This window comes from Dendrobates tinctorius, unplaced genomic scaffold, assembly GCF_039654945.1.
Source record: "Dendrobates tinctorius isolate UK_male_01 unplaced genomic scaffold, ASM3965494v1 ptg000241l, whole genome shotgun sequence".
Lineage (NCBI taxonomy): Eukaryota > Metazoa > Chordata > Amphibia > Anura > Dendrobatidae > Dendrobates > Dendrobates tinctorius.
In genome coordinates this window covers 14,890,546-14,901,447 of record NW_027361908.1, presented here as the reverse complement: position 1 = coordinate 14,901,447, position 10,902 = coordinate 14,890,546, and the positions used below count along the sequence as shown (strand labels likewise).

At 39.4% G+C, this 10,902-nt stretch overlaps 1 protein-coding gene across 1 annotated transcript; it reads left to right on the top strand.

Annotated features, from left to right (window-relative positions):
* Nucleotides 1-9,491: 9,491 nt before the first annotated feature.
* On the top strand, nucleotides 9,492-10,611 carry LOC141060657 (uncharacterized). Its single transcript, XM_073556970.1, has one exon. It carries the CDS (start codon nucleotides 9,579-9,581, stop codon nucleotides 10,206-10,208), a length of 630 nt encoding a protein of 209 aa, XP_073413071.1. The 5' UTR covers nucleotides 9,492-9,578; the 3' UTR covers nucleotides 10,209-10,611.
* The last annotated feature ends 291 nt before the right edge of the window (nucleotides 10,612-10,902 follow it).

Here is a 10,902-nt window from a genome sequence, read left to right as displayed (position 1 = left end):
GGTCTAAAATTCCAGCAGAGCATTGTAAGAAACTCATTGATGGTTACCGGAAGCGGTTGGTGGCAGTTATTTTGGCTAAAGGTTGTGCAACCAAGTATTAGGCTGAGGGTGCCAATACTTTTGTCTGGCCCATTTTTGGAGTGTTGTGTGAAATGATCAATGTTTTGCTTTTTGCTTCATTCTCTTTTCTGTTTTTTTCATTTAAGACAAATTAAATGAAGATAATAATACCAAAGAATTTGTGTTTGCAATCATTTTCAGGAAGAAACTGAGTATTATCTGACAGAATTGCAGGGGTGTCAATACTTTTGGCCACAACTGTACAAATCCTAGCAATGCTAGTGGTTCCAGTATTTTACGATTCCCCTCTACATGACTTATAAGACTTTCTATGCCAGCTTAGTGCTCTCCACAATGAGTAGCTTTATCTGAAAGCTCTCTTACCAAGTCAACCAGTCCTCTCGCTTTGCACTGATGAGGGGCGAAGACCTTGAAACACGTGTCTGAAAATGGTGATTCTAGTTTGGTTATACATTTCTATTAGAAAGTGTTTGCCCCTTCCTGATTTCCTATTCTTATGCATGTTGGTCACACTTAAGGCTATGTGCCCACATTGCGTGTTAAAACGCACACCAAAAACCGGACTCCTTCCCATAAATCGCGCAGTTTTTTCCGCGCGATTTCACCGCGATTTTACCGCGATTATGATCTCGATTTTGCCGCGTTTTTCGTGTGCGATATTCAAGCACTTTCCAAGTGATTTGAAGCATCGCTTGGAAAGTAATTGACAGGTTGGTCACACTCGTCAAACATAGCGTTTGACAAGTGTGACCAGGCTTTTACTATTGAGGCCGCCTATGCGGCCTCAATAGTAAAAGATAGAATGTTAAAATGCTGAAAAAAAAAAATCGGGGTATATTTACCTTCCGGTGTCTCGTGCTGCATTCCCGGCCTAGCGTTCCCAGTAATGCCTTGCGAGACCTGTGATGACGTAGTCTCGCGTTGCTATAGCGATCTCGCGAGATCGCTAGTCACGCGAGACTATGTCATCACAGGGCCTTGCCGCAAGGCATTACTGGGAACGCTAGGCCGGGAATGCAGCGCGGGACGCCGAAAGGTAAATATACCCCGATTTTTTATTTTTTATTCTTTTTTTTTTACAGGGGTATGGTACCCAGGGCCTGGAGGACAGTCTCCTCTCCTCCACACCGTGGGTACCAACCGCACATGAGACGCTTAACTTCCCGCATGGTGGGCATAGCCACATGCGGGAAGTAAGCGATTCTCATGCATTCCTATGGGTGCGGAATCGCGGCAATTCTTTGCGATTCCGCACAAAAGAATGAGCATGCTGCGATTTTTTCCGCGATGCGATTCCGCCGCGGAAAAAAGCGCAGCATTAGCACAGCATGTGCGGAATGCCATAGGAATGCATGGGGGGCATTCTGTACACGATTTTTAAACGTTTTCGCTGCGTTTTCGTGCCAAAAATCGCAGCAAAAACGCTTAAAAATCGCTACGTGGGCACACAGCCTAAATGTTTCAGAACACCAAACAAATGTAAATATTAGACAAAGATAACACAAGTAAACACAAAATGCAGTTTTTAAATGAATGTCTTTATCATTAAAAGAAAAAAATCCAAACCTACAATGCCCTGTGTGAAACAGTGGCCCCCCTCCACCTAAAACATAAATTAACTGTGGTTTATCACAGTTTTGGGAAGCTGAGTTAAAATTCCCTAGCCACACGCTGGCCTGATTACTGCCACACCTGTTCTCAATTAAGAAATCACTTAAATTGGACCTGCCTGACAAAGTGAAGTAGACCAAAAGGTCCTCAAAAACCAGACATCATGCTGAGATCCAAATAAATTCGGGAACAAATGAGAAGCAAAGTAATTGAGATCTATTAGTTTATTAAAGGCTTTAAAGACTAGAAAGCCATTTCTCAAGCTTTGGGACTCCAGCAAGCCACAGTGAGAGCCACTTTCCAAAAATGGATAAAACATGGAACGGTGATGAACCATCCCTGGAGTGACCGGCCGACCAAAATGACCCCAAGAGCTCATCATTTACTCATCAAGGAGGTCACAAAAGATGCCACAACAACATTCAAAGAGCTTCAGACCTCACTTGTCTCAGTTATGGTCAGTGTTCATGAATCCACCATAAGAAAGAGACTGGGCAAAAATGGACTGCATGAAAGAATTCCAAGATGAAAACCACTACTGAGCAATAAGAACATAAAGGCTTGTCTCAGTTTTGCCAGAAAACATCTTCATGATCCCCACGACTTTTGGGAGAAAACTCTGTGGACTGACGAGACAAAAAAAGTTAAACTTTTTGGAAGGAGGAAGTCCCATCACATCTGGCGTAGAAGTGACAAAGCATTTCAGAAAAGGAACATCTTACCAACAATAAAATATGGTGATGGTAGTGTGATGGTCTGGGGCCATTTTGCTGCTTCAGGACCTGGAAGACTTGCTGTGGTAAAAGGAACCATGAATTTTGCTCTTTACCAAAAAATCCTGAAAGAGAATGTCTGGCCATCTCTTCCTGACCTGCAGCTGAAGCGCAATCTGTTTAAGCAGCAGGACAATGATCTAAAACACACCAGCAAGTCCACCTCTGAATGGCTTAAGAAAAATAAAATTAAGACTTTAATGTCAGGACATTGACTAGGCCACTCCAATCAGATTGAGATGCTATGGCATGACCTTAAAAAGGAGGCTCATGCTTGGAAACCCTCCAATGTGGCTGAATTAGAACAATTCTCCAAAGATGGGTGGGCTAAAATTTCTTCAGATCGTTGTAAAAGACTCATTGCCAGTTATCGCAAACGCTTCATTGCAGTGTTGCTGTTAAGGGTGGCCCAACCAGCTTCTTTTTAACTTAATAATAAAGACCTTGATTTAAAAACTGCATTTTGTGGTAAATTGTGTTATCTTTGTCTAATATTTAAATTTATTTGGTGATCTGAAACATTTAAGTGTGATAAACAGGAAACGAATAGGAAATCATGAAGGTAGAAAACACTTTTTTCACACAACTGTATATCCTCACTAGAGATGAGTAAATCAATTCAATGTGAATCGAATTTATTCAGGATTTTAGAAAATTTCTTTGACCTGGCAATTCAAAAATTTTTTGATTTATACATGTCATAAAAAATAACTTCCACTATTTTAAATAATGCTGAAGATTGTATCAGCCAAAGACAGCTCACTTGACCTCGGGTGAGACCAAGGGGCATTCCAATAATGCCCTGCCTGCAACTATCACATCACAAGGTATAGAACAGCTATCGCACATTATAGTACAGGCAGCGTCGGACTGGCCCACCGGGGAACCGGAGGATTCTCCGGTGGGCCCTGGCATCTGGTGGGCCCTGGCACCTGCAGGCATACAGGGCCAGCAGTTGCCTAGGGCCCCCGCTGCTCCAGGGGCCCCCAGCCAGTGGTGTGTCGCACACCATGCAGCTGCTATGGGGGCCCCTGCCAGCGGACCAGCAGCGGGTGTCAGGAGGCAGGAGCCCCTGTCCCCGCTGCTAAAGAGAAATGAATATTCACTGCGAAGCAGTGAATATCATTTCAGGTCTCCACCCCCAGAGGCCCCTCCCCCAGCCCAGTAAGCCGCTCTGCATCAGGGCCGGCGCCGCCCTCAGGCCCCTCTGCTCCTGACTCACAGCCAGTGCGTGATGACGTCACTACATCGCGCACCCGCTGTGTGTCTGGCAGAGGGGGCAGCTCCTGACACTGAAGCCGGGATCAGCGTGGGAGCGAGGAGGAGAGGTGAGTATTGTTTTGTTTTTTTTTTTTATATCTCTCTCGCTCTCTCTCTCTATCTCTATTTCTCAATATATCTCTATATATCTCTCTCTCTATCTCTCATATCTATCTTTCTATCTCTATCTATTATCTATATCTATCTATCTCTATATCTATCTCTATCTATTATCTATATCTATCTCTATCGCTCTATCTTTATATCTATCTTTCTATCTCTACATCTATCTCTATATCTATCTATCTCTATATCTTTCTATATATATCTCTATATCTATCTATTATGTCTATCTATCTATCTCTATATCTATTATCTCTATATTTATTATCTATCTAGCTACCATCTATATCTATCTATCTATCTTTATCTATATATCTCTATCTAATATCTATATCTATCTATCTATCTCTATACCTATCTATTTATCTATCCGTAATCTATCTCTATATCTTTTCTCTGTATCTATCTATCTCTATATCTATATCTCTCGCTATCTATCGCTCTATCTCTATATCTATCTTTATATCTATATATCTATCTCTATCTATCTCTATATCTATCTCTATTTCTCTCTATATCTATCTCTATATCTCTATAGCTATCTATCTATATATCTCTATCTATCTCTATATCTATCTCTCTATCTCTATATCTATCTATCTTTATCTATTTATCTCTATATCTTTTCTCTGTATCTATCTCTCTATATCTATCTATCTCTATATATATCTATTATCTCTATATCTATATCTATTTCTCTCTATATCTCTCTCTATATCTATCTATCTATTTATCTCTATCTCTATATCGATCTCTCTGTATATCTATCTATCTTTCTATCTCTATATCTATCTATCTATTTATCTCTATCTATTATCTATATCTATCTCTATCTATCGCTCTATCTCTATATCTATCTTTCTATATCTATCTTTCTATCTATATCTATCTATATCTATCTATTATGTCTATCTAGCTATCTCTATTATCTATATCTACCTATCTCTATATCTTTCTATCTTACTCTATCTCTATATCTATCTGTTATCTCTATATTTATTATCTATCTATCTCTATCTATATCTATCTCTCTATTTATCGATCTCTGTATCTATATCTCTCTCTATCTACCGCTCTCTCTATCTCTATCTATCTTTATATCTATATCTATCTATCTCTATATCTATTATCTCTATATCTCTCTATCTCTATATCTATCTCTATATATATCTGTTTCTCTCTATATCTATCTCTATATCTCTCTCTCTATAGCCATCTATATATTATCTCTATATCTATCTATCTATATATTATCTCTATATCTATCTATCTATCTCTATATCTATCTATCTATCTCTATCTGTTATCTCTATATCCATATCTATCTCTATATCTATCTTTCTATCTAACACTATATCTCTATATCTATCTCTATATCTCATTATCTATCAATCTCTATCTCTCTCTCTTTATCTAGCTATTGATCTATCCATCTATCTCTATATCTATCTCTATATCTATCTATTATCTCTATTATCTATATCTATCTATCCATCTATCTAGCTATCTCTATCTATCTCTATATCTCTCTATATCTATCTTTCTAACTCTATATCTATCTATCTCTATACATATCTCTATATCTAGCTATTATCTCTATATCTATCTTTCTATATCTATCTGTCTCTATATCTATCTATCTCTATATCTATTATCTCTATATCTATCTATCTCTATATATCTCTATATCTATTTTTATTTATAGCCATCTATCTATATATATTTATCTCTATATCTATCTATATGTCTATATTATTATTATTATTATTATTATTATTATATCTGTATATCTATATCTATTATCTATCTCTATCTATTATCTTTCTCTATCTATATATCTATCTATCTCTATATCTTTCTATCTATAGCTATCTATCTCTATATCTATCTATCTATCTATCCATTATCTATTTTCTATCTATCTCTATATCTATCTACCTATCGATCTATCTATATTTCTTTCTATATCTATCTTTATATCTATCTCTATGAATCTTTCTATCTGTATCTATCCATTATCTACTTTCTATCCATTATCTACTATCTATCTCTATATCTATCTATTTCTACATCTATCTTTCTATCTATTTCTATCTAACTCTATATCTATATATCTATATAACATTATACCCTATGAGGGGGTGCATTATTCCCTATGAGGGGGCAGCATTATACCCTATGAGGAGGCAGCATTATACCCTATGAGGAGGCAGCATTATACCCTATGAGGAGGGCAGCATTATTCCCTATGAGGGGATGCATTATTCCCTATGAGGGGGGGCAGTATTATACCCTATGAGGGGGGGCAGTATTATACCCTATGAGGGGGGCAGCATTATACCCTATGAGGGGGCAGCATTATTCCCTATGAGGGGATGCATTATTCCCTATGAGGGGGGCAGTATTATACCCTATGAGGAGGCAGCATTATACCCTATGAGGGGGTGCATTATTCCCTATGAGGGGGGCAGTATTATACCCTATGAAGGGGGGCAGTATTATACCCTATGAGGGGGCAGCATTATACCCTATGAGGGGGTGCATTATTCCCTATGAGGGGGGCAGTATTATACCCTATGAGGGGGGCAGTATTATACCCTATGAGGGGGTGCATTATACCCTATGAGGGGGTGCATTATACCCTATGAGGGGGTGCATTATTCCCTATGAGGGGGGCAGTATTATACCCTATGAGGGGGGCAGTATTATATTCTATGAGATGGCTGCATTATATTCTATGAGATGGCTGCATTATACTATGAGGGGGCTACCCCAACTCCTGCTACATAATTAAGACGTGTACAACCTTATATTATACCCAGATATTAGCGTGTTTTACCGCATAATTGGTGGTCTGGTATTTAACTCTATGCAGCTACATAGTGGGCCCCAAGAATGATTTTCTCTGGTGGGCCCAAGGTGTTCCAGTCCGACGCTGAGTACAGGCCTAACGTAGTCTATACAAAAGCCGAGGCAGGGAGTGCAGCTCAGCAACGATTTTGTGATAAATCTGTTTAGTAAGAATATGTAACAATAGAAAAGCCAAAAAAACTGTATTAATATACTGTACAGATATTGTGTGAGAAAACAGCAGTGAAAAAGTTACCATTCATTTACCCATGGCCATATATGTGGAGGTCACTTTTTCACATTACTATGGCTATGTTTACATTTAAAAGCTTGAAAGGGGTTAGATACTGTCCTAGGAGACCTCAGAGTGTAATTCGTGGCTTTTTAGGAAATTGGGGTATCTGTTAATCACATTTTCAATTTAAATTATGTCGAAGCTGGCAAATTCAAATTTCAAGAGATTCGATCATCTCTAATCCTAAATCATGTTGCAAAGTTATTTAAAGGGTTGATATTGACTTTTATGATTCCAATGAATGATACTCAAAATCTTATTCTTTTTTCCAAGGAAGCTATTTTCACCTCTACAGTTTTGGCACCATACAGTATCTAATAAACATTTTGTGTCAACTACATCAGTGACTACCTTTTTTCTACTGTTCACAAGTGTTACTTTTTCTCAGATTATTACCTCTGTTGAAATTACTGAAACTCCAAAACATTTGCATTGCTAGCTCTCAAAATGTTTCCATGGTATGCCATGAGGTTGCTCTTGGCTCCACATGTGCTTTCTGTCTATTAATCTTAATGGAAATAGATGAGCAGAATAAATTTTTTTCAAATGCTGACATTAACACACAAGTACAAGCTTTTACCTGATGGTCTGTATTATTCAAGGTTTGGTAATACACAAGATAACTATCCGGATTCTTATTTTCTGGAAACCTATTCCACTCAATTTTAAGTGCAACATTTTCTGTGCCCTTTTCTCCACACTGCACATTCTGTACCATCTGAAAAATATGGTGTTAAGAACATTTATAAAACAATCGCATAAACTTATGCTATATATTTTTTACATAAAAATTATTGACACTATATATGGCAATATTTGTGCCATTATTATGACATTATTTATGTATGAGGTCCACAAAAGGGGCTTTATTAATTTATGGGGCCACATAGGGGAGCATTGTTAAATTAGAGGGCCACATAGCCCGAGCAATGATGCTACTCGCCCATCCCTAGACCTGAGTGAAAGATTACACATTTCCTTTGTATTTAAGCCAAAAAATATATAATTTTTAATTTTTAAAGATTGCAAAAAGGAAAATATGCCTATGCAAAAGTTTGGGCACCCTTGGAGATTTGTGTGCTCATATAACTTTGACCAAGATTTCAGACCTTAATTAGCGTGTTAGGGTTATGGCTTGTTCACTTTCATCACTAGGACAGGCCAGGTGATGCCACTTTTCCAGATTTATAAAAATCCAGCCTCCTATAACCTTGTGCCAAAAAACTGCAGCCATGAGTTCTTCTAAACAGCTGCCTAGCACTCTGAAAATGAAAATGGTGGAGGCCCACAAAGCAGGAGAAGGTTATAACAAGACAGCAAAAGCGCTGTCAAGTTGTCCTTTCCTCATTTCAAAACTGAATTGAGAAATGACAGTTAATTGGAACAGTAGAGGCCAACATAGGGTCTTCAAAATTTCAGTAACAGTTGCTTGTAGGATTGCTAAAGAGGGAAATCAGAACCCCGCTTGACTGCAAAAGACCTTCTGAAAGATTTAGCAGACTCTTGAGTTGTGGTACATTGTTTTCTTTTGTTCAGAGACACCAGCACAAATATGGCCTTCAAAGAAGAAAACCTCTCCTGTGTCCTCATCTTAAAATTCAGCATAGGAAGTATGCAAAAGAACATCTAAACAAGCCCGATGCATTTTGGAAACAAGCCCTGTGGACTGATGAGGTTAAAATAGAACTCTTTTGCCACAGTGATCAAAAGGTATCATACGTAGACTACAACTATAAGAGTCAAAATGAGAAAACAAATCCAGAAAAGATTTGGCAAGATTTATTTTGCAAATTATGGTGGAAAACAAGTATTTGGTCATTAACAAAAGTTTATCTCAATATTTTGTTATATATGATTTGTTGGCAATGACAGAGGTCAAATGTTTTCTGTAAGTCTTCACAAGGTTGGTGCACAGTATTGATGGTATGTTGGCCCATTCCTCCATGCAGATTTCCTCTAGAGCAGTGATGTTTTGGGACTGTTGCTGGGCAACACGGACATTCTAATCCCTCCAAAGGTTTTCAATGAGGTTGAGATCTGGAGGCTGGCTAGGCCACTCCAGGACCTTCATATGCTTCTTATGAAGCCACTCCTTTGTTGCCCTGTCAGTGTGCTTGGGATCATTTTCATGCTGAAAGACCAATCCATGTTTCATCTTCAATGCCCTTGCTGATGGAAGGAGGTTTGCACGCAAAATCTCATGATACATAGCCCCATTCATTCTTTCATGTACACGGATCAGACGTCCTGGTCCCTTTGCAGAGAAACAGCCCCAAATCATGATATTGCCACCTCCATGCTTCATAGTAGGTATGGTGTTCTTTGGACGCAACTCAGCATTCTTTCTCCTTCAAACACGACAAGTTTTTTTTCTGCCAAATAATTCAACTTTGGCTTCATCAGACCATATGGCATTCTCCCAATACTCTTCTAGATAATCCAGATGCTCTCTAGCAAACTTCAGATGGGCCTGGACATGTACTGGCTTAACCTACTCGGTTTCTTGTCACAGGCAGTTCGTGTCCTTTTGAACAGCTCAGGCACGTGATCCATACATCCACGGGAACCACACAGCCACCGCCAACATGGTGAAATTAGCTAAGGGAGCAAAAGCACTAGGCAAACCTAAGAAGGCCCCTCCCCCCAAGCAGGAGGACTCCAGTGAGGATGAAGAGATGGAGGAGAGCGAAGAAGGGCTGGTTCCTGTGAAGACTCCCTCTAAGAAAGCTACTACTCCTGCCAAGGCAACACCAGGGAAAAAAACTGCTACTCCAGCTAAAGCTGCAGCCACGCCTAGTAAAAAGCACGCCATTCCTGCTGCAGCCAAGAATGGTAAGAAGGCAAAAAAAGCAAGAAATGAAGAAAGTGAGGAGGAGGAGGATGACGACGACGATGAGGAGGAAGAAGAGTCTGAGGAAGAAAAAACAGTTGCCAAGAAGCCATCTGCCAAAAAACATGTAGCTAAAAAGCAAGAATCTGAGGAGGAGGAGGATGATGATGAGGATGAAGAAGAAGAAGTTGATGATGAGGAGGATGAAGACGAGGATGATGAGGATGCGGCAATGGCAACATCCCCTCCTGTTGCATCTAAAAAGGAAGAATCTGAAGATGACGATGATGATGACAGCGATGAGGAGGAAGTACCTGTAAAGGAATCTGGAAAGCGCAAAATAGAAATGCCAAAAAAAGGTGCTCCAGAAAAGAAAAAGATCTAAAAGACTGAAGCATCTGAAGGATTCTCAGTCTTTGTTGGGAACCTGAATGCATCTAAGGACTTCAATGAACTAAAGGCTGCTCTTAAAGACTTTTTCACAGAGAATGATTTAAATGTGCAGGATGTCCGTGTTGGTGGTAAGAGGAGATTTGCCTATGTGGATTTCTCTTCTGCAGAAGAAGTTCAAAAGGCACTTACACTATCTGGAGAGACTGTTCTTGGTTTTGAAATTAAAATACAGCTGCCAAATAACCCTGAGGAAAAGACCAGCAGTGTTGAAAATCGGAAAGAAAGAGATTCAAGAACTCTGTTTGTGAAGAATTTGCCATATAGCATAGGTGCTGAAGAGTTGCTAAAGATCTTTGAGAATGCCAAAGACATCCGCCTTCCTGTTGGAAAAGATGGATCTATGTACTGGCTTAAGCAGGGGGACACATTTGGCACTGCAGGATCTGAGTCCCTGGTGGCGTAGTGTGTTACTGATGGTAGCCTGTGTTATGGTGGGGCCAGCTCTAAGCAGGTCATTCACTAGGTCCCTTTTGTCATGATCCATGCTGGATCAGGACTGATAAAAAGCACAGATAACCTTTTTTTTTCTTAAGCTGTGCTTAAGTTTGGTTTTTGCCCTCAGTGGCCATTAGGATTATTGCACTGTGGTGTCTTTTGTTCTAAGTTTGCCCCCGGTGGTGGTGAGC

Bases quoted from the DNA above. Each gene is read 5' to 3' on its own strand.
- LOC141060657 (XM_073556970.1), top strand. From the start codon at position 9,579: ATGGTGAAATTAGCTAAGGGAGCAAAAGCACTAGGCAAACCTAAGAAG.